Source organism: Lutra lutra, chromosome 7 (genome assembly GCF_902655055.1).
Source record: "Lutra lutra chromosome 7, mLutLut1.2, whole genome shotgun sequence".
Taxonomy (NCBI): domain Eukaryota; kingdom Metazoa; phylum Chordata; class Mammalia; order Carnivora; family Mustelidae; genus Lutra; species Lutra lutra.
In genome coordinates this window covers 4,599,135-4,622,317 of record NC_062284.1, presented here as the reverse complement: position 1 = coordinate 4,622,317, position 23,183 = coordinate 4,599,135, and the positions used below count along the sequence as shown (strand labels likewise).

The window sequence follows — 23,183 nt, the reverse complement described above, 5'->3', positions numbered from 1 at the left end:
CAGAAAGAAAATGTCTCTAGCATGGGAATTGCTGTTCTTTAAAAGTTTGAAAAAAAGTGTACCCACAAAACTGCCCCACCCCCAACATCCTTTTTGGTGCTCCTCCTTCAGGTTTTTCTTAAGTATTGGAGAACTCAGATTTTCTACTAAAAAGTAGTTTACAAATAACAGTTTTTAAGAAAATTAACTGTCTTGAGCCTTTCAAATTAACTTATAATTTTACACATTTTTCTCTTATAATCTTCATTTTTTTTCCTTTTTCTCGCTTAATTTGTAGAGGTTTAGATGTGATGCCTATCAGTCTGTTCTCAGATCTGTCGCGGTTCTGTCCCTTCTGCTTGGTACTGCAGGTGCAGACTCCGGCTCACTGTGCCTCCTGGGCTCCCCTGCTGGCAAGCCAGGGGACTTCTTCTGTCTCTGGACTTCTGCAGTCTCCAACTGTGTCCTCTGCAGTCCCAGCCCCTGCTCCAGGGTCCCAGCCCTGGCCAGCAGGATTGCTGTGCTCCCTTTCCCGGTGGGAGGCCCCACTGCTCAGCTCTTGTCACACCCCACCCCATCCCATCCCTTTGTCCCTCTGGGTAACTTCCTGCTGCTTGTCTTCTCTCATGGGCCCCACCTTCCCCTGCATCCTCTTCCAGATGCCTCAAAACTGAATTCCTGCAGCTGAATTACTTAGCATGGGTTCAGTCTTTCTGGCTGGACCTTGACTGATAGGCATTTTATCACTATTTTTCAGCAAAGCAGCTTTTGAATTCGTCCATCAGCTCTACTATTTTCTAAATGATTCATTTCTGCTTTTACTTGGTAGGTAATATAGCTTAGCTAGTAGTACGCTGTAGTATTTGCCAATTTCTGTGGAGTAAGTATTTCCATCATAGCCAATTTAAACCGTCAGTGTGAAGTCACTAATAGCTCAGAAGAGATCTACAGGATCACCTCTCATGGGGGGATGGGGGGGGCAGTGGTGGGGAGAAAGTACAGAAGGAAGACTTCAGAAGACGATAAAGATGACATCTTGAAACTGAATATTTTAAATTAAACTTCTCCAGTACATAACACTCCCTCAGCTTCATTGTTAAATTAAAAAAGCATTTCATTTGAAAATTTCTTAGGTTTTTCTCACTTCAAAATAATTCCTAAGTGCTTTATTTTATTTTATTTTTTTTAAAGATTTTATTTATTTATCTGACAGACAGAGATCACAAGCAGTCAGAGAGGCAGGCAGAGAGAGAGGAGGAAGCAGGCCTCCCGCCGAGCAGAGAGCCCGATGCGGGGCTCGATCCCAGGATCCTGGGATAGTGACCAGAGCCGAAGGCAGAGGCTTTAACCCACTGAGCCACCCAGGCGCCCCTCCTAAGTGCTTTATATTAACTTGAGCCCCTGCCCCAAATTCTTACATGGAAACCCTAACCCCCAAAGTGACAGTATTTGGAGACACAGCCTTTTAAGAGGTAAGTAAGGTTAAATGAGGTCATGAGGGTGAGGCCCTAATCTGAAAGGGCTGGTGTCCTTGTGAGAGGAACAGAGACCAGACCACTCTCTTCAAGGACACAAAGGGGCCCCGTGTGCACACAGTGAGGGTGGCTCTTATAAGCCAGGAGACGAGGCCTCAGAAAGAAACGTGTTGGCCCCTGGATCTTGGACTTCCAGCCTCCAGGACTGTGAGCAGAGTGCCTATTGTGTGTGCCCCCAATCTGTGGTGTTCCATTAGGGCGGCCCGAGCTGATTAATACAAGTGTGCCCACTGACGGCCAGCAAACCAGAGCCCATGAAGGTCACAGAGCTTGTCTGGGGTGACAAAAAAGTTTTGGAATTAGAAGTAGTGATGGTTGTGCAACATGGTGAATGTAGTTAATTCTACGGAACTGTATACTTAAAAATGAAGAAGACTGGCAAATTGTGACATATATTTTACCATACTCTTTGAAAATTAATAATATACCACCAAGTAGAACACTTTCAATGGGTGAATTGTATAGTGCGTGTATTATATGTATGGTATGTCAATTATATCTCAATAAAATTCTTTTTTAAGAACTCAGAGCCCAAACTGATGAGTAATCAAGTAATTTCAAAAGCTAACTTGCTGAAAATTCCTTAAAAGATGTGCCAGTGAGAAATTCTATTAACAGGAATGCAGGTACACTTTAATATTTGCTACCAAAAAGAAATGCCCCTTGGGTCTATTCCCCTGGGATGCTGGGGGCAGGCATGGGAAAGCACGACCTGAGGCCAGGTTTGTCCCAGTGCAAACTACCTGAAGAGTGGGGGCAATCCGCTCTCTGCCACAAGGCGTACTGGTGAGAATGCCTATGGCCCCATCCCAGCTGTTCTCATCTTTAGAAATCTTTGCCTCTAAATGTTTAACTACACAAGGAGTCTCAATTTCACACATCCAAGACGTACAGACAAAAACTACAAGTAAGGATTTTTCATTGATCAGACCGGCAAAGGCAGCCACTGGGGCCACTTGGCTGGGGAGGGCAGAGAAAGACACCCATCGCTGCTGCCTTCACAAACCACACAGTCCCCAGGGAGGGCACGCAAGCAGGACCTAAAAATGCACCTAAAAATGCACACATCCTCTGCCTCAGCAATTTTCACTTTAGAAATTTATCCTATAGGCTTTTGTCCACGGGTACAAACGTTCACACTATGACAGCGAAAGATGAGAAAATTTTAACTGCTATTTAACAGGGGACTGGACATACAAATTCAGGTTCGACTGAACATGGCTGCCGTGTACCGCTGGGAGCAGGAACCACGCTGCTGCTTCGTTCCCCCTGAGCTGGGTCATCAGGGCCCCTCCATCAGCTGTCCGAAGCACTATTCGACACATTTGGCAACTTGGTAGGTAAAAAAGCGCATCATCTTGTTTTAATTGTTATTTCCTTCATTCCTACTGGAGTTGACTTCTTTTTTCATATTTATTGGCCCTTGTACATTTTGAGTTCTGTAAAAAAATTCACAAAACATGTTTATAACATTTGTTGGTTTTTTTCAATCTTCACTCTGATACTGTGAATACAGGCAGGGATAAACACTGTCATTCTACACTTGGGGGGAAATGGGGCTCCCGGATCTAACAGGAGCTACCAAATATTTATTGTGCTAGGCCTCCTGTGTTTTAATCCATCACTTCTAATTTTCCCAACAAGCCAGAGAAGAGGTAGCTCTTACTATTCTTATTTTACCAATAAAGAACCTGAGGGTAGGAGAAGCTGGCTGACTTGCCCAAGGCCACTTGGCTGGTAACAGCGACCTAAGTCAGTACCTTGGCTCTACAGCAGCTCCTCCTCTTCTTCCAGGCCTGGGTAGGAAGACGCTGGAGTCAGTGGGCTGAGCAGAGGTCCACCCAGTCCCACACGTGCAGGGAGGCGTCGCTCGCTGCCGATAACAGAGTCCGTGGCTTGTGGGGGTGCCACGTGTGGGTAGTGACCAGTGGAGCAGTATCTGTCTGATTGTCCTCCAGGAAGATGTGACCTCTGTGAGTGAAGAGAGGTTCTACTTGGCTTCCCGCTCCATCCCAAGATGTGGCATCATAGACCTGGACTGTCCCATCAAAACCTAAGGAAGAACGAGAAAAGAGAGGATTGACACTGAAAAGTAATTTTTTAAAAAAGATTTTGTTCATTTATCTGACAGAGAGAGACACAATGAGAGAGGGAGCACAAGCAGGGGGATGGGAGAGGGAGAAGCAGGCTTCCTGCTGAGCAGGGAGCCTAAAGCGGGGCTAGATACCAGGACCTTGGGATCATGACCTGAGCTAAAGGCAGACGCTTAATGACTGAGCCACCCAGGCAGCCCTGAAAAGTAATTTTTATTGTTTATTATTTAAGTTATCTCTCTGCCCAATATGGGGCTTGAACTCACGACCCTGAGATCAAGAGTCCACACTCTGACTGAGCCAGGCAGGCATCCCTAATTTTTAAGAGTTTGCTCTCTGGCACCAAAACAGGCTATAGGATGAGAAATCAAATAGTAACAAGATGCTTAAGGCCAGGGGTGCTCAGCTAGCTCAGTCAGTAGAGCATCTGACTCTTGATCTTGAGGTCATGAATTTGAACCCCACGTTGGGTGGCAACTACTTAAAAAAGAAAAAGATACGTAAGGCCAGCTGAAGGGGGCAAGGCCAGCTGAAGGGGGCGTAAGCTATGCCCCTGATATCAGCAGCCGATGACTCACTAGGGTGGTGACAGTATACTTCTTTTGTTCATCTGTGAAGTGTCAGGCCCGAGGCTGACCCTGGACATGCGTTCTTTTAATCCTCACCACTGTATGAAACAGGTACTGTTATTCTCCTCAGGAAACTGAGGCTGAAGAGACTCTTTCAAACCTTCTCCACTTGCTTCAAAGCCTAATCCCTCTGCATCCAGATCCCTCTGGGCAGATGGCCTTGCCTCTGGCTTGATGGCAGAAACAGAAGCCTTTACAGAGGAGCGCCCACACGTCCCCCCATGACCTAGCTATACCCACACGCACTCCATCCTGCTGTCTTCTTGCTACCAAAGAGACCGTTCCTCCACCGAGTCTGGTTCTTCCCTTCTGCCCTTTTTGCATCCTGCCATTGTCAACGATCTTTTCTTGCTCTCTCGACTATTCTTTCAACCTCTCCCCTTCCATGGGTCCTTCCCATGGACTCTGAGACACCCTCATTATTAGACCTCCTCATTCAGCTAGAAACTGCCAGGCCAGACCCAGGAGCCTGCTGACCTAGCAGCTTGCTGGAATTTGAGAAGCAAGCAGTCCAAGAAGCACTTCTGTGATCCTCTCACCTCTTGCTGGTCCAGCCCCGTGACTGTCCTAGTGCCTCACTGTCTGCAGGCCTCTTGACCAACCTCAGCACCGAATTCCTGCTCAGGTAGGAAAGGTCTGCTACCCATGTGAAAGTTGAGTAGCTAGAACGGGGAAGGGCCTGCCCTGGAAGAATGTGGACTACTGGTCTGGAGCTTCTCTGGGAGCGACTGTCACATCTGGGGCCAAGTTTATGTGGGGCTGCAGTCTCCTTCCCGAGCACCATATGGTCCCCTGGGAGGTAAGTGACAGACACCAAATACTGCTCAGCGGTACCTGAAATGGCCAAGCAGTTGTCCAGGCCTGGAGCCCAAGTCACTCGCAGCAGCTCTGGGTCAGGGCTGGGTGCAGACACCGAGCACTGCACGGAGCTCACAGGATGGCTGAGATCCCGGGGATCAAGGAGACAGAGCTGCCCGTTTGAGCCAAGGCTGGCAATGCTCGGCCCAGGGCCCCGGCCCCCAACTTCAGCACACCACCTCCCTCCAGCAGCCCCAGCCCCGGGGCTGAAGGTCTCTGACGGCGCCCACTTCTGGCGGATGTCAACAAGCCCCAGGCGGCCTGAGGCACAGCAGAAGGCAAAGGTGTCTGCAGCCAGCACCTGTAGGCTGCTTAGCTCCTCACTGTCACTGACTCCTAGAAGACAGAGGGTGACAGAGAAAAGCTGCTAGAATCACAGGAATCTGGCCAGTCACACGCCCCTTCCTCTGGAAGCTTCCCACCAGCCCCCCCGCACCTCGCCATGCTCCACCCAGCTGGGATGGCACTGGTCCCTGGGACTGCCTCCTCCAGCCCCAGAACCGTAGCCCCTTGAGGCCAGGGCCTGCCTCGCGTCCAGCTGGTTCCCCCAGCAGCTGGCCAGGTGGCTGAACTCAGTTCTTCATGGGGCTGATGAGGATGGGAGTGAGCAGGAGATGCCGGCAAGGGGTGAAGAGAAGCGGTACCTGAGGTGTATGTGGTCTTCTGGGATTCCAGGTCCACGACCTTCAGACTGTGGAGCCTCACCCCGTGGAGGACTCCGGGTGCCATCGAAGAGAAGATGGCCACCCTGGGCCAGAGACCGCCCTCCTTGTCCAGCACAGCAATGGTGCTGACAGCTTGAATGACATCTGGGGGAAAGCACAAGAGGCTAAAATCCGGGGTGCCGATGAAGGCCTTAAGTATTACAAGGTGGAGGACAGCCGGCAGCCTCTTCCCTAGTACATTTAGATCAAGGACGAAAGGGGGCTGACAGCCGGCAAGAGAGGACGTGAGACATAAATGCCCTGGATTACGTTCACATTTCTAAAACTGAAACTGTCAGTAGCACTTTAATTCCTTCATAATTTGTCTTATAAACAGTTTTGCAAATGGGAGCTAATGAATCACAGCGGCCATCTCAAAACCCCAAGAGCAGTCTGGCTTTTTATAGTTTTACAAAGAACACACGAAGATAGAAAAAAGCCAAGAATGCACTGAGGATGTCACTGACAGCTTAAGTGAACACAACAGGTACAGAGTTCACGAATTAATAGTATTTCTTCAAACACATGTTCCATGGCCTCAAGCGACCTGCAGACGCCAAGCAGGAGAAGGTCACGAGGCCGATGTCTCCAAATGGAGACTGGGCGGGGGGGTTCCGTGGCACTGTTGCATCGGGCAGGAGCAAGGACACATGTGTCTGCTCAGCCTGCTTGGTTCTCGCCCCGTGCTCTGGAGGCTTCTCTTGGTGACAGCCGTTTAGAGCAGAGCTCGGAACGGAACAAGTCATTTGCTGCACAAACTACTTTAGGGAGATGCATATTTCCATTTTGTATATTCTGGCTCCAAGAGAGGCTCATTATTTGGTCACCACTTCTCTGAAGAAAACGGACACCTAGCTATTTTTCTGGTTCTAAAGCACAGGTGAAAGTCAGAATGAGGAAGGAAGAGACGAGAAGGAATACTAGCATGGCTTGGCAAGCAGGCACAAGGCAGCGAGTCCCTTGAAATGGTTCCCATCCAAGGAGGGCACGGGGCACGTGTCTGGGCTGGGCTAGAATGCAGAAGGCCCTTGGGTGTTCCTCCCAAGACCCACGGACTCTCAGTGCCCTTGATCTGGACTTGCTGAACTCAATCGCTCCTTCCACACGGGCTGTGGAGGTTTGGAGCAGACACGACAGCCGAGCTCGGGATCCGAGACTGGGGAGTGTGGGCGAGGCTTGAGTCAAACCCGCGGCACAGCGTGCCCCCTCCTGGGCGGAACATGCGCAGCTCCCTCTTCCCTTTCCACACACTCTTAAGGAGCCTGGAACAGACTCCATGAGACCTACTCCTATGAGCCAGGGCACGGGTCTCAGATGAGATCCGTCCTCTGACAGGGGAAAGGAGGAGGCCAAGGGAAAGCCTTCAAAGACTTATTTCAAAGATGCAGTGGAAAATTTCAGAGCCTCCTGAAGGTCTCCTCCTCCTCCTCCCTCTAGCCTGTGGTAAAATGCCCTCCTCCCGGGAATCCATACCACATTTAGCAAACCAGCCTCAAATGGAAAATGGAAACGACTAGGAAATCAAAGCAAAAGACACAGCGAGGCACCTCTAAGAACTTGGCCATAAAAGAAGGTTGTGTCTGAGGATTCACCAACACAGAACAGGTCAGAGGTAGGCACACTCCCTACAGAACCGGAACAGCGCCCACACCTGCAAGAGTGAGCAAACGCCTTAACACAGCTAAGGGACAGTGGTGTCCTTGAGAGAGGGGGCTGTCCAGCCACGGAGGCAAAGAAAACACTGGGGCCTGTCCAGGGCGGAGGGAGCCACACCAGACTAAGCATTGAACTTCAAAGTGGCTACAGCAGGCGACATTCAGCTGAGAACTTCAGATATGTATTCGTCTAACTCAAAGGCTTCCACAGCCCCAGTGAGGAGAGAAAAGGAGAGAAAAGCCTCAGATGCTGCTCCAGGGGCCTGGATGGCACAAGGCCTGGGCAGCACTGACTTCACAAGCTTTATACTTTGTGCTGAAGACTGCGTGTGAAAACACAATTTGTAAAACCTCTGAGCTGATTCCTCTTGTTATGGTTTTGTTTATCACACAGTCTTTGGTGAGGTCAGGTCTTCTATAGGCAAAGAAATAAAGATCTAGAATAGTCTAATTTCAGGGATACTTATTTTTTCATTTATGAACTCATAAAACTGCATTCCAGTTTCTTTTTTTTTTTTTTTTAAAGATTTTATTTATTTATTTGACAGAGAGATCACAAGCAGGCAGAGAGGCAGGCAGAGAGAGAGGAGGAAGCAGGCTCCCTGCTGAGCAGAGAGCCCGATGCGGGGCTCGATCCCAGGACTCCGAGATCATGACCTGAGCCAAAGGCAGCGGCTTAACCCACTGAGCCACCCAGGCGCCCCTGCATTCCAGTTTCTATAGGAGTCTGATGAGTGAGTCTGTTGAGTGTGTCTGCCTCTTTAAACACATTCGTTTAGGGTGTGCTAACAAAATCGGGTTTTTGAGACATCAAAGCTGTGGGTCAGCACCTGGACTTTGGAAAATTCTGGCTTCTAGAAAAACAGCTGGCCGACCCTCCCCAGGCTCTGGACTATTCTGCACTAGTATCGAGGGAAAGAGAACTTTTTTTTTTTTAAGATTTTTTATTTATTTATTTCACACACACACACACAGATCACAAGTAGGCAGAGAGGCAGGGGGAAGCAGGCTCCCTGCTGAGCAGAGAGCCTGATGTGGGGCTCGATCCCAGGACCCTGAGATCATGACCCAAGCTAAAGGCAGAGGCTTAACCCACTGAGCCACCCAGGAGCCCCAGGAAAGAGAACTCTTTTTTTTTTTTTTTTTTTGGAAAGAGAACTCTTGATCTGATTTGCTACTCCCAAAGGAGTGTCAAAGCTAGCCCCACTGGGCCATTAGCTCCCCTGAGCCTAGGGCTAGAGGTTCTGTGCAGCACCTGGTACCCCAGGCACCATCAGGACAAAAGGCAGCACAGAAGGCAGCTCCAGGTGCCTCCACATGGCTAGTGAGACTCCCCTCCCTCTCATCTTTAAACAACTACTGTCGCATACAGCCTATTTTTAGGTCAAGATAAAAAACTACAAGTTACTGGCCTAAGGACAGACATGAAGATCAATGGAAGAGAACTGAGAGTCCAGAAATAAATTCTTATATTTATGGTTAAGCAACCATCTTTCAACAAAAGCAGCAAGGCAAATCAATGGAGAAAGATAAGGCTATTTGACAAATGGCGCTGAGACAATTGGATATTTACAGGGAAAAAGGTGACTTCACACTGTACACAAAGGGGAACTCTAAAGAGAGCACAGGCTTAAATGCTGCCACGAAAACAATAAAACTGGGGGGAAAATAAAACAATGCATAGAGGAAAAAAATCTGTGGGTTAGGTAAAGATTTCTTAAATATGACACCAAGAAAAAAAAAAAAAAAAAAAAAAAATATGACACCAAGAGTACAGTCCTTAAGAGAAAACACTAACAAATCAGACCTCACCAAAATGTAGAACTTTTATGCTTCAAAAGACACTATTAAGAAAACGAAAAGACAAGTAACAGACTGGGTGAAAATATTAGCAAAACATATATAGGATTAAAAACAGAGCTATTCTACGACCCAGCAATCGCACTACTGGGTATTTATCCCAAAGATACTAATGTAGTGATCCGAAGGGGCACCTGCACCCCAATGTTCATAGCAGCAATGTCCACAACAGCCAAACTATGGAAAGAGCCCAGATGTCCATGGACAGATGAATGGATAAAGATGTGGTGTGTATATATATACCATGGACCATTATGCAGCCATCAGAAAAATGAAATCTTAACATTTCCCATGACACGGATAGAACTAGAGGGTATTATGCTAAGTGAAATAAGTCAACCAGAGAAAGACAATTATCAGATGATTTCACTCATATGTGGAATTTAAGAAACAAAATAGGGGATCATAGGGGAAGGGAGGGAAAAATAAAACAAGATGAAATCAGAGAGAGAGATAAACTTGACTCTTGACTTTAAGAAACATACTGAGGGTTGCTGGAGGGGAGCTGGGTGGGGGGAAGGGGTAACTGGGGGCATTGAGGAGGGCACGTGATGTAACGCGCACTGGTGTTACATGCAAATGATGAATCACCGAACTCTACCTCTGAAACTAGTAATACATTATGTGTTAATTAATTGAATTTAAATAAAGTAAAATTTAAAAAACACGTATAGGACAAATCTAGAATGTATGGAAGACTCTTAAAGATGAAAAAGTCAGGCGCCTGGATGGCTCAGCGGGTTAAGCCGCTGCCTTCGGCTCAGGTCATGATCTCAGGGTTCTGGGATAGAGTCCCGCATGGGGCTCTCTGTTCAGCAGGGAGCCTGCTTCCCTCTCTCTCTCTCTCTCTCTCTCTGCCTGCCTACTGTGATCTCTCTCTGTCAAATAAATAAAATCTTTAAAAAAAAAAAAAGATGAAAAAGTCAATCAAAAAATGGGCAAAATATGTGCTCAAATATGAGCACCAAGAAAAAAGGAGCATCTAGGTTTCTGCTTGCTGTTGTAATCCCCAGAACCTTCCCCATTGCCTGCCACATCAGAAGTGCACATTGAGTATCTTTGAATGAATGAGATGTTAACTACTGCTACAAATCATAGTAAGAACAATTTTTTCTTTTTTTAAAGTAGGCTCCATACCCAATGTGGGGCTCAAACTCACGTCCCCCAGATCAAGCGTCCCATGCTCTACCGAGCAGCCAGCCCATAAATGTTCCCTATCATTGACAGATCTCCCTTCAGGGACCAGCTCCAAGCGAAATGGAGGCACTGACCCCGCTGCTGCTCAGTAAATACCCTACCACCTTTTCTTCAGAACCCCTACACCTGCACTGAGATCAATGATTATTCCTAAGTATAGTTACCACCAGATGTGGTTCCGAGCAGACCCTAACGTCAGACCAGACCCGCGGCCAGGTCAGGCTACTGTCTTCATGTCTTTCAACAACTCAGCCTCTCTGGGATGGTCTGTTCTCAGACTCCTAAGAATTTAATGAGATCAGTCATGGAAAGTCCTTGGTACAGTGCCTGGAGGACAGTATGCTTATTAATATTACTGTTACCTTATGCAGATTATTGATTAATCTGAACAAGTATCTATTAAATGTACAGTGAATCCAGAACATCAAAGGGCCCAGGACAGCATACTGTCTTCAGCCTGTGAGGGCGTGGGAAAAAAATAACAAAACTCTCTCACGAAGATATGAGTAGGCATTCCCCGAAGAAGACCTATGAATGGCTAATGAGCACAGGGAAAGATGCTCAATATTATTAGTTATTAAAAAGATGAACATGAAAGGCACAAAGAGAAAAAAATTTCACTGTCACTAGGATGCTTTAACAAATGTTGATGAGGACATGGGAAAACAGAATATCTCATACACTGTTGGTGGGAATGTAAATAATGAAGCCATTCTGGAAAACAGTTTGGAAATGTCTTTAAAAAAATCAAACATAAATTTACCACATTATCCAGCGATTTCACTCCTAAGTGTCTGTCCAAGGGAAATGAAAACATGTCCACACTGAGACTCATACATGGTAACAGCCAACAGCTGGTGGACAGATAGGCAAGTGCAGCACACACACGCAGTGGAATATTACTCAGCCAAAAAAAGGAACTAGTGCTATATGCTGGGTCCCTGCCTTTCGTCCTGACTGTGCCTGGGGAACCAGATGCCCTCCCGTGGTACGACAGGACAGACCTCAAAGTGTGACACTGAGTGAAAGAAGCCACATACAAGAGACCACCCATCGTATGATAGGAAATGTTCAGAAGAGGCAAATCTATTACAGAGGCAGAAAGTAGATTAGTGGGGCAGGGTGTGGGAATGGGGAGTAACAGGAAGTGGCAAAACAGATCTCACTTGGGTCATGAAAATGTTCTAAAATGGACTTATAGTGATAGTTGCACAATTAGTTAAATGTACTAGAAATCACTGAATTGTACACTTAAAATGTGTGAATTTCATTAAAATTTAAGAAAATAAACAATCATAACTGCAAGTCAATGATACAAAGTGGACGCTATAGCATTAGACAAGTGACAAAGAGGACACAACAAAGGAAAGCCCTGAGTCTGTGATCTTGCAAAAGCACAAGAACCACCTTTCTGGACCAGCACATCCTGGGGAGAAGCCAGGAGCTACCAGCCGGGCTCTGGGAAGTAGCCAAGGGAGGCCGCGCAGGGACCAGGGGCGGAGCATCACACAAGCAAAGAGGCAGTTCCAAGAACAGTGGCCTGTGCCTCCGAGGCACAATTCTGTTCTGGCCAACAATGCTCTAGCTGGAGGAGGGATGGAAGGGGCTGGATCAGGGCTGCCCGCTCTTGGTGCCTGCCTGGCAGGGGAACCTGCACACCCACTGCGGAAGGGAAGGCTATTCCGTGTGAATGAGCTCCCTTCCCTCCCAAAGGGAACAGGATTAACACTTCCGGCTCCTTTTCCTGTTCCCATTAGGGAGTAGAGTACTTCACGAAGAGGGAGACTGGTAGGCTGTGCCTCTTGCTCCCTCATTATTTTCCATCCCTGTGATCTCCTTGCCACCGCCACCTCCTCCTTCTCCTCCCAGAGGTGAGCTCACCTGAGTGGCCCCAGCTCTGCCCTCGCCTCTGCCCTGGCCTGGGGAGAGGCACAGAGTACGGCAGGTGCTCGGCCTACGACTAGGGAGGGGAACTGAACTCCTGAAGCAAGTTACAGGAAGCTCCATCGGGGAGCTTTGCCCACTCATCTTTGCCCACGTTAAATTAGATACTGCGTTTTAATTCCCACCTGGCTCTGTGACTCCTTCTTAACTGGCCTAGATTAGGAGCCGGAGTGTATGGGTATCAAGCTTTCCCACAACCCAGCCCCACCAAGTCAAATTCACTCACCACTGTCCTCTGCGACCTGCCACACGTGCAGGTAAGAACCGGGTAGACCAGTGGTTACCAGCAACCTATTCATAACAGACAGAAGGATTAGTCTAGCGAGTGGGGAGCTCACTCACATACCTGCCGGCCTTTTCCCTTCCCGGCCTGCTCAGCTTGGGGTCCCTACACTCCCCATACCAGAAAAGCTTACTGCACGGAGAGATCATCAAGACCAGTCACCCTCATTTCACAGACAAGGAGCAGCTTCCGGCACTTGAGGGACAGACCCAGAGCTCATGGAGGGTCGTGGGACTGAGCCCAGGCATCCCTAGGGCATGATGTATCCGAGAGGACATGAGCATGGAGCCTGAACACACAACCCTAACCTGGAGACTCTCCATCTCTGCCAGCTGGGACGATTAGTCCCAACTCCCCACCACCAGTTCTTTGAGAAACTAAAGGCATCCTTCTACTCTGTATTCCTTGGGACAACTCCAGCGACCTGTTAGTTCAAAGGTCTGTGGTCTGGGAGGGACCATCAAGCTACCAATGTTTTGTTGGTTTTTTTTTAATATTCCAAAGCCGCGTGTGTGTGTGCGCGCGCGCGCGCACGCGTGCCCGTGTGCTGAATGGGTAGGGGTCAAGACGGTGCTAAAGAGGCAGGACACCCCTGACAGCTCCAGCCACTCCACCCTGAATGGAAGGTCAGAGTCACAGAGCTGACCATACCTGGTGTCTGGCACGTGCTTCAGCTCAAAGACAGACGCGTCTGAAAACCCTCCATGGCACACCTTGAAATCTCTTTCTGGGCATAAGCCCTAAAATACAAAGGGGTGGAGCATCAGAGAGCCTGCTTTCCAGAGACGCACCTCCGATGAGCTCCGGGTTAGATGCTGGCACGAAGCCCCTCGCTGGCAACAGATGCTTCTCCCTGCCGGGCCTCGGTGTGCTGCCACCGGTAAATGTTGGTCTCAGCTGCCTACACAGCCTTCCTGGCTTCCTGCACATCCAAAACCCTTCTCCCAACCTTTCCCTGGGCCCTTTCACTACAGCACAAGTGTCATACTCCAGGCCTCCTTAGAGGAGTCACCCAAGCTTCATAGCTTCATCCAAAACAGCTGGAATGTATCAGTCAACTACCCTATCCCCTTTCCTCCCCAGCTCCCACTGAAAGTCAGGTGGGTTCTTCTAGCAATAAAAATGTAGCAGCCACCAGTCATCCAGTGTTCACTGCATCAGGCTCTGTGTTCAGGGCTTGATCTACTTTATCACATTGAATTCTTTTAATGGCCCTGTCCTGTACGTACTGTAACGACCCCTATTCTAAAATGACAAAAAGCACAGGAAATTTCAGCAACTTTTCTAAGGTCACACAGGGATTATGTTGTGGATCTGAACCCAAGTCTGTCTAACCAAAGTTCATGCTCTCAGCCACTAGACTCCACTCTCTCCATGGGAGGGACTGGAAGCAGAAGGAAAGGAGGTAGCCACAAGAAAAAAGAGGAAAAGCCAGTAGTGAGAGGTAGGAGGTAAATAAGGTGTCTCCTCAAGGCTCAGTCTGGGTGAGTGAGCTCCTGGCTCAAGCCTCAGTGGTGGGGACTGGGGAAGGTCAAGAGCACTAGGCAGGAAATTCCCCCCACCTCACGCAGCTACTCACTCTTTTTTTCTTCACACATTCTCTTCTCTTGGCTTCTGAAACACTGCCCTTTTCTGAGACTCCTACTTCAAAGACTCTTCCTACTTAGTACTTGTTGTGGATTCCTCTTCCTCTAACCATTCCTGAGGTTTGCTCTTAACACATCGTCTTCTTTTACTCCTTATACACGACACTGTCATCCTAGGTGACGTTAACCATTCTAAGGGTTTCAGCCACCCTCTACACGCCAATAACTCCCTAAATCTATTTTTGATAAAGTAAAACTGACCCCTTCTTCTAGGATCCCTCTGTAAACCTCAGACATCCTGTAGCACTTATCTCTGTGCATCCCTGCCTCCCTGTGACATAAGCAGGCAGGACCAGGGCTTGTCCCTCTCTCTGTCTAGTATCCAGGATGATACCTAGTAGGTGGAGAAACTCTCTAAAGGTTTAATAAATGAATAAAAAGTAGACGCATATATTCAGTGTTCATATTTCAAGTTACCTGGTTTTCTTTTACAGAAAGTCTGAGAGGTAGTATGAGATGAAGAATCTCATTTTTTTTCAGGCTTTCATAGCCAGCAACGAAGACTCCTGGAAAAAGAAGCAGAAGTAGCTGTGCCAAACTGCTAGAAAGATCCTGGACTGTAGCTGTGTCCAGAAATTTCACCAAAACCTCCAAAGCAAAGATAAACTCCTCCACTACTGGTATGCAGCCTTGTATTGGGGAATGGAAAGGATCTAGATCGTACTAAGGGAATGTTAAGTGCCCACAGGGCGGAAATTGCTACAAGACCAAGAGGAGGCCTCAGACTCCCAGAAGTGTGGGTTGGGTCCCTTCCGGCTGAGCTAGCATTAAGAGGTCCAGCCTGAGGAGTAAGAGTCCATCTCCTTCAGAGCCAAGCAGGGCAGATCACCTTTGTCACCAATCCATTCGAGGACTCGAGTGGCTCCTGAAAGGTCGAATGCATGGAAATCTTGGTACCTGCATGATAAAGACACAACGTCACACGGTGCATAGCACTACAGCCGTTAAAACTCTGAGACAGCAGCACGGTTCGGTGGGTGGGGGCCCAGGCTCTGGCGCAAAGCGGGCCTGGGAGCAGGTCTCGTTGCACATCATAGGCCCCGTGTGACTGGGGCCAGGCCGGTCACAGTTATCCCTGAGCCTCGGTCCTAATCTGTAAAACGCAACTCCCAGAGATCCCGGGCTTCCCAAGGCTGATGTGAGGGATCACTGAGACCTTTTGTTCAAGGTCTCACTCAGGCTGGCGCAAAGTAACGGGTCACCTAGGAGATTATCATCTTCCAGGACCACCGCTCTTCCTGGCACCACACACAGGCCACGCACACGGGGAGGTGCCTCTTCCCAGATGCCGGGCCCCGCCCCACGACCAGGTCGGCCCAGCCCACACCGGGGTTCCCGGCGCGCTCCACCCCGCGCCCGTCCGCCCACCCCGCCGACTCCAGGCCCAGAGCCCACGTCCCAGGCCCAAAAGATTTACAAGCGCAAGGATTCCACCAGCCAGTCCTCCGCGGACTCCATGGCAACGCCGCTTCCGGTACCCCACTGCCGCCGCCCCACTTCCGCCTCTGGGAACCTTCCTCTGCCGGCGCTGCCCTCTCGCGAGGAGTGGGCGCGGCCGGCTCTGGCTGGGAGGCGTGGTCCCACGCCAGGGGGCGGGGCCGAGAGGAGACTGAGCGCCTTCACCAGCGCGCAGTGCCGTCGCCGGGCTGGGTCCGGGATTCTCCTGACAAAAGCTCCGGGGAAAATGACGTAAAATCAGGGGTTCCCAGGATGTCAGTTCCGGGCGGGGCCTCGGGGGCCAAATACCCGCCCGTTTCATCACCGAATATTTGCAGATCAGAGAGGGTCAAGCCCAGATAAAATACAGGATGCTTGGTTAAATTCGAATTTTAGGTAAACTAACGAATAATTTTTTCGGGTATGTCCATGCAATGCTTAGGACATCTCATACGAAAAACCTATTCATTGGTTTATGTGAAATGAGAATTTAACTGAGTGTCCTGTATTTTTACTTGCTAAATCTGGCAGCCCTACCCAAGGCCAGAGAAGAGAGTAAGCAGACAGCGAGGTGTGGATCCTAGCCCGGCTCACTCCCTTGTATGCCCTGGGCACTCCCCTCAAAGCTTGGCATAGAGATGAAATGGAATGGGGTAAGCAAAACCTCATCTTGTAGTGGAGGGCAGCTCCCTCGTCCAGGCGAGGAAACAGGAGAGACTTGCCTGTGCCAGTAGGTGGCAGAGGTGAGAGTAAGAACCCAGGCGTATCCAGCAGGCGCTGAGTACCTGCTTGCTGAATGAGCGACTGAATAGGAGTCCCGAGTAGGCCGGTGTCCTGAAGTTCTCTAGACTTTTTGAAGCCAGCTCTATCTCATTGAACATGCCCTCCAGCAGCCCCCTTTCCCTCCGGCGCCCTCAAACGCGGCTGGAAGGAGAGGCCCAGACAGTCTATGTAAAGAGCAGGGTTTTATTCACGACTTCAACACGGAACCAAGAAATACAGCAGGGACATAATTTGTGTCTCATGGGCAGTATTCCCAGCGACACAACCAGAAATCACAGTAACGGAGTAACAGACATTTGAGCCCAGGTTTTACATCCAGATGGGGCTGCCACCAGGGTCCCGCTCAGCACCTTCCCTGGGTGTGCGCAGTCTAAGTCACGTCGGCGTCTCTTCCTCATTAGGGGCACCCCTTCTGCAGCATCTGGGCCAGCAGCCTCCTGTACTGAACGGGAACACACAGAATTGATCTGGGCAGAGGGGGTACATGACAGGGGTGTCCTGCCATTCCTAAGTGCTAGGCATCCACAGAGGTAGGCGGGGGCAGGCTCTTAGCTCAGGCAGGCCCCCCTGGCACCTTTCTCCCTGAAGAAGGACCTGGGAAGGGTCGGGCAGTGGTTTTCTCAAAGTGGTCATGAAAGACAAGGAGATCAAGGAAGTGAAGTCCCTGTTATGTGCCTGGCCCTGGGCCAGCATCCGTGTTTTCTCTCCCTGGCCCCAGCTCTGCCCCAGAACCCACTTCTGAAGCCCCATTCCCCAATCCCAGGTACTGCTTCCTCGGAGGTTCGCTAGTTGGTGACATCGCTAGCCCCCGAGGTGACATCATCTCCCTTTAGACTCAGCCAGCCCAAGCTTCCGGCCCTCACTTCTGAGGTCCCCAGGGGCTCGTGGTTCTATGAAGGAGGAGAGCCCAGGAGGTTGACTGGGGCTGGAGTTGGGCCTTCTCTAGGAAATGCCCCTCCCTTCTTTCAAAATGTATGCACTGTATGCTAGGCACAGTGGGGGATATGAAGGTGAGTCTGTGACAGGTGCTTACTAAGTGCTTTCTATGTGCCAGGCACCACGCTGAGCACGTGACACAAATGGTCTCATTTAATACAAGATGGGCGCTATCCTCATCATCCCCATTTTATAAATGAGGAAGATGAGGTCTTTGAGGTCCCTACTAAATAGCTAGGTTATGAGCTTAGCTCGCTGTCACCAGAAGCCACATTCTACCACACTACACGGCCTTCTGGGCACAGTAACAAAGTACGAGGGAAGGTGGTATGGGCTGTGGACAGCACCAGGAGCAGGGAATTGAGGAGCTGCCCTTCTACCAGACTAGAGACTGAAGCTGTCTTGGCTCTAGCTTAGGGATCTTGAATGTCCTAACTCAGTGATCTACAACCAGGGGTAATTTGGTTTCCTACCTCTTTCCCCTCACGAGAGCTCTGGCAATGTCTGGAGGCATTTTTTTTGTGGTTGTCACAAATGGGGTGGGGGAAGAATGCTCCAGTGGGTAGAGACAAGGGATACTACTAAACTCCCTCCAAAGCACAGGGCAGCCCCCACAACAAAGAATTATCCAGCCCAGAATGTCAGGAGTGCTGAGGTTGAGAAACACTGCGCTGAGGGTCACTGAGGCAGATGAGGGACTGGGAAGAGCACTGGTCAAGTTGAACAAGGTCTGGACTCTATCTTGGGTGCTGACTCTTCTCCTTTCTGGGTCTCAGGGTCCCAACTGTAGCCACAAATACAAACGAGGCACAGCAAAGGTGGAGAGCTGGGATAGGGCAAGTCTGGGGCAGGGGACGTCCTGCTGCAAGAAGCTTGCTAATTACTCCTAGGCTGTGACTTCAGACTGGGGACTAGGTGAGGGGAAATTTCTTTCCTACTTCTTGCTCTGTGAGGTTTGCTGGAAAGGTCAGTTTCTTTGAAGTCTTCTCCCTTTGGCTCTGGATCACAAGGAGAGCCTGGAATCCCCGGCTTTCTGGGGCCCATCACACCTTGGGGGTCTGTCACACCTGATGCCTAATGCTAGAACCAGCAGCAGCCTTGGCTAGGCCTCTCCTGGGCCTGAGGTAGGAGCTTGGCTCACCTGGGGGTGAGGTGCTGGGCTGCTAAGGCTCATGCCCAGGACTTTCTTTAGCAGGAGGATCCTGGGAAGATCATGACTCAGTTGGAGTCTCTGGTCCCTCAGGGAGATGTGGGAAGCTGTCCCCAAGAGGAATGGGCTGGGGGTTTCCAGGCTCTTCTTACCCATGAAGTGACCTAAAAAGGAGGCGCCAAGGCACAAGGAAGTTGGGGAGCGAGGATCCTATCCCAGTGGGAAAGCTCCCCATCTCTCTCAACTTTCAGTTCTCGTGACAGCAAGATCCAAGGTCAGTCTTCCTCCTCCTCCTCACCAGGAGACACAAATGCCCCCGTAGGGTGGCAAAGCCTGTACTTCGGCTGTTCCTGAACAGGTGGAGATGGCAGAGAGGCTGGCACATGGCAAGGGAGAAAGTCTGCCAGTTGTGCTGCCTGCTTGCAGGAGGGACAGGAGAGGGCAAGGAGGAAAGTGGGGAATGAAGAGGTGTCTGGAGGGTAGAGGTGCAAAGAGAAGACACACCAAAAGTCAGAATAAGGTTCAGCAGACTGCTGCCTAAGGCAAGGGGCTCCGGCTGGCAGGCAGATCTAGGATCCAGCCCCAGCTCCGCTTTAACTGGCTGAGTGATCTTAGCCAAGTCACTGAACTGTCTGGGTCTCAAGTTTCCCATCTATTAAATTAGACGAGTTCCAGGGTCCTCACCAGCGTGGACACTAGTGTCCCTGGCTGAGGAACGGCCTGACAAGAAAAATGGGATCAGAGCATGGTGAGGGGCGCTTGCCCGGGTCCCGAAGACTTACCGGTGGCCCAGAGGTTGCCCCGAGGGTGCACTCGGATCTTGCTGGCCCGGATGCGGGGCTCTGGGGGATCCCAGCTGAGCGGCGCGGCGCCGGCAGCGAGCAGAGCGAAGAGCAGGAGTCCGCCGAACAGCCGAGAACCCCCCGCTTGCAAGGTCATGGCTGTATCCCCGCCGCTCCTCTGCCCTGGCACGCTTGGCAGTGGCTGAAGCCGGGGGAGCCGCCTTCCCTCCTTTTAAACCCTCTCCCTTGGGGGCGGAGCCTGTCCCGAAGAGCCCGCCCCCCGCGCGCTCGCCGCCACCCGGGCCCCGCCACCACAGGACACTGGGCTGGGCAGGACCCCCACTCCCCCCCGGCTGGGCGCTTGCGCTCCCGCGGCCACATGGGCATCGCTGCCGCAGGGCTTTGGCATCCGTGCGCACCACCCGCCAGCAGAGGCCCCTGACCCCGGGCAAAGCCCGCTTCCCTGGCGGCCGCTTCGCGGCTCCCACTGGCTTTCGTCCACGAGTGGTTACTTTGCCTCGGAACCTCTCTTTACAAGGGTAAAAGCGGGGGTGGCACTACAGTGTCCAGCAAAGTGCCAGGCACCAACCGAACCATAAAATGCCTGCGCCCCTCCCTCTTAGGGAATGAGACCGTGTTCACCGTGCTCCTTGCCCTCTCCCCGCCAGGGCTCCCCAGGTGCTGCAGAAACCACAGCAGGTGCTCGGGCTGGCAGCGCAGAGCGTCCAAGAAGGGACGCTGTACCGGGGGGAGCCTGGCCTATCCCTTGGGTAGGACGCAGATCTCTGGGTCAGGAAGTGGAAAGAGCACCGGACCAGGAATTCATAATAAACAGTGTGACCTCGTTGAACCTCACTTTCTTCAACTATAAAATAGTAAAAATAGTGTTGCCCTAAATGTAATAATTTTACTTTTTTTTTTTTAGCAGTTATTTTGTGGCAGGAAGGAGCAGTCCCACAGGACTGGCCTCTCACACCCAGTATCCTCCTTCTCCCAAGTCCGTCCTTGTCTTTAGAAAGAACTTCTGGCTCAGCGCCAGCACTTAATGAGTGAAAACACTGTGCTCAAGAATAATACATTTGTTTTTGCTCAAATGATTACTGAACACCAATGTTCAGGAGCACCATGCTAGGCACGGGAGGAGGGAGACAAAAGATCATTCCCTGTGGCCAAAGGAGTTACCATCTCACTGGAGAAACAGAGTGCCAAAGGAGTGAATGATGGAGGCGTGGGGTGCAGACCCACCCCGGGATTCGGGGCTCTGCACCGTGCAGCTGGGACAGACCCCACTCCCCAGTCTGGCTCAGTAATGGTACTTGGGATTGCCCCTGCGTGTATCTAGCGCGGCAAGGCCAGCTAGCTCTGCGGGTCACCGCTCTAAAAGGGGAAGTATGGAGCAGAGGCTGGATGTCATGCTGAACACACAGGACAGGGACACTCCATTTCTGGCCCTGGCTTTTTCCCTGGTCTCCTTGCTTCTCATCCCCCTCCCTGGCATTTACACCTCTCTGCATTCTTGTCACTGCTTAGCCCCGGTGTACAGATATAGCTCTTATCACCTCCCCATAATAACCATTCCCTCTGTGACCCCCTTCCTCTCCTCTGGCCCACGGACGTAGAAATAATGGGAACACACGGGAGCTGGTATTAATTGAGTGCTGCTTCACTTCATGTTTGAAGGAACCTTATTTGGTAGGTTTCTCTCTCATTTTATAACTGAAACAGGCTCAGAGGTTGAGTCGCTCGCCTAGATGTCACAGTCGAATCAGCCTTTGGGTAGGCTTGGAACACTCTATCAGGTTCCCAAAGTCATGCAGGGTGGACGCTATTTCCCTAAACCACACCCCACTCCCGTTTTATCATCATGAGTGTAAACATCGAGCTGGTTTAGATTTCTCAGGGAGAAGGGGAGCAGGCACTGAATTTAGAGTTTGCCCTCAATTCTGCAGGGGACCCTGGGGCTGGGGGTTCTGTTCTGACCAGTCAAGCCTGCGTTCACAGCTCCAAGACTGACCTCAGGTGCTCCCAGAGGGATCGTTTTATCTGTCAGGCTAGCACAGCAAGCAAGGGGCCTCTAGGGACCCTGGAGAAAGAAGAGGGTAGCAGCTCCACGGCCGCCAGGAAACATGTGCCGGGAATGAGAAGCATTAGGCCCAGCAGAGAGGGCGGGTGGCTCAAGATAGCCCTTCCAGACTCAATGTCTCAATGTCCCAGACTCACACTGGGAGTGTGCCAGGCTCTGGTTTAGAGTGAGATCTCGGCTGTCCACTGCCCATTCCCCAAGCATACCGTGATGGCAAGGGAAGTCTAAGGGCCTCCATCCCACTGGGAAGACTGACAGTGAGTCCGGTGGGGGCCCTCAGGGAAGCTCTTCAGCGCTCACACTGGGCCCTTTTCAGGTTTCTACAGACTTAAAGGATAGCCATGGGAAACATACACAAGCTTCACAAGACAATCCTAGAGATGATGAAGGGGTAAAAGATACATGGCAACTCCTGTTACAACCAACACCAACAAAACATCTGAACTACACCATGGTTTTTAATCAAAGATTGCTTGAAATAAAGGACATGTGTGTTATATTTGCTACATTTTCACCGAACTAGAATCGATTATAAGTAACATCTTTTCACAAGTACTTACATGCATGCTCCTTTGATCACCAAAACTATTTTGATGTAGTAATGACTAGCATTATGCCTATTTCACAGATGAGTTAATTCAAGTACAAAGCAAGTTAGTTGCAGAGAAACTACACAAATGGAGGAAACCAGAATGAACTTGATGGACATGAAAGGTGCAGAGGACAACAGAGGAAGCGAAAAGCAGAAATTTAAATTAGACATACGTGAGTCTGGTGAAAAGGAATGACAACAAATGCAGAGTTGCTCAGGAAAGGATGGTTATAAAATCACTCCCCTGGCAAACCTTTGAGCACAGATCTGTACCTGTATGGTCTGGGAGGATGAAGAGAAACAGGTCTTGCTCTTGAGTTTCAGAATGGGAAAGGACTGGACAATCAGGACAACAGCAGTCTTCAAGAAGAGAGTCAGGGATATAGGATACAATTTCCCAGAGTTAGAGGGAACACATAAGAATTAGTTAGAAAATCAGAACATTCACCATTAGTCAAGAAATGTACCAGAAACGGAAACTGCCAAAACCACAAAATATTTTTTTAAGGCAAAGTTAAAAAAGAGAGAGAAAAGACCTACATCTAACAAGAAAGTAAGGACAATCGCACCAGTGGCTAAGGGAGCTAAGCAGCCACTGCTCCGCTCAATGGCGCAGGTGCTCAAGGAACTTAAAAAACCCAAGAAAGGGATGAGCCCCAGGCCCAGCATTCATAATTAGTTGGGTGGGACAGTCAGTATTTCAGGTAACATTCAGTAACTCAAATTAATACTCTTTAAACTCCAAAGAGGTTTCAAATCTGCCTGAGAATCTATTTCTAACAGATTTGCTTATCTGAGTTGAGTCCACAGAAGAACCACCTAGAGACTCTAAAGAGTTCCCAAGGGTCATGGCATTTATGCCAAATGAAAGAGTCTCATTAGATATTATAAAGGTACAGGATTGGGTTATGACGCCCAACACCGTGACATAAGAGAAGCAACAGACTTGGGGCGCCTGGGTGGCTCAGTGGGTTAAGCCGCTGCCTTCGGCTCAGGTCATGATCTCAGGGTCCTGGGATCGAGTCCCACATCGGGCT

The 23,183-nt window shown here is 49.9% G+C and overlaps 2 protein-coding genes across 4 annotated transcripts; both read right to left on the bottom strand.

The window, feature by feature from the left end:
* Positions 1-2,414: 2,414 nt before the first annotated feature.
* WDR73 (WD repeat domain 73) lies at positions 2,415-15,918 on the bottom strand. Its single transcript, XM_047738021.1, has 9 exons — positions 15,801-15,918; positions 15,213-15,280; positions 14,801-14,889; positions 13,389-13,477; positions 12,681-12,745; positions 5,739-5,903; positions 5,071-5,430; positions 3,275-3,567; positions 2,415-2,953 (listed from the first exon to the last, which is right to left on the bottom strand). Exons 1-8 carry the CDS (start codon positions 15,839-15,841, stop codon positions 3,332-3,334), a joined length of 1,113 nt encoding a protein of 370 aa, XP_047593977.1. The 5' UTR covers positions 15,842-15,918; the 3' UTR covers positions 2,415-2,953; positions 3,275-3,331.
* Positions 15,919-16,773: 855 nt separating this feature from the next.
* Positions 16,774-19,726, bottom strand: NMB (neuromedin B). Of its 3 annotated transcripts, none has more exons than XM_047738023.1 (3): positions 19,472-19,700; positions 18,681-18,853; positions 16,774-17,045 (listed from the first exon to the last, which is right to left on the bottom strand). In XM_047738023.1, the coding sequence occupies exons 1-3, from the start codon at positions 19,626-19,628 to the stop codon at positions 17,001-17,003; spliced, it is 375 nt and encodes a 124-aa protein (XP_047593979.1). In that variant the 5' UTR covers positions 19,629-19,700; the 3' UTR covers positions 16,774-17,000. The 3 variants fall into 3 exon arrangements, with proteins under 3 accessions (XP_047593979.1, XP_047593978.1, XP_047593980.1); XM_047738022.1 differs by having other exon boundaries at positions 16,774-17,040; positions 19,472-19,699; XM_047738024.1 differs by lacking the exon at positions 18,681-18,853 and having other exon boundaries at positions 19,472-19,726.
* Positions 19,727-23,183: the final 3,457 nt, after the last annotated feature.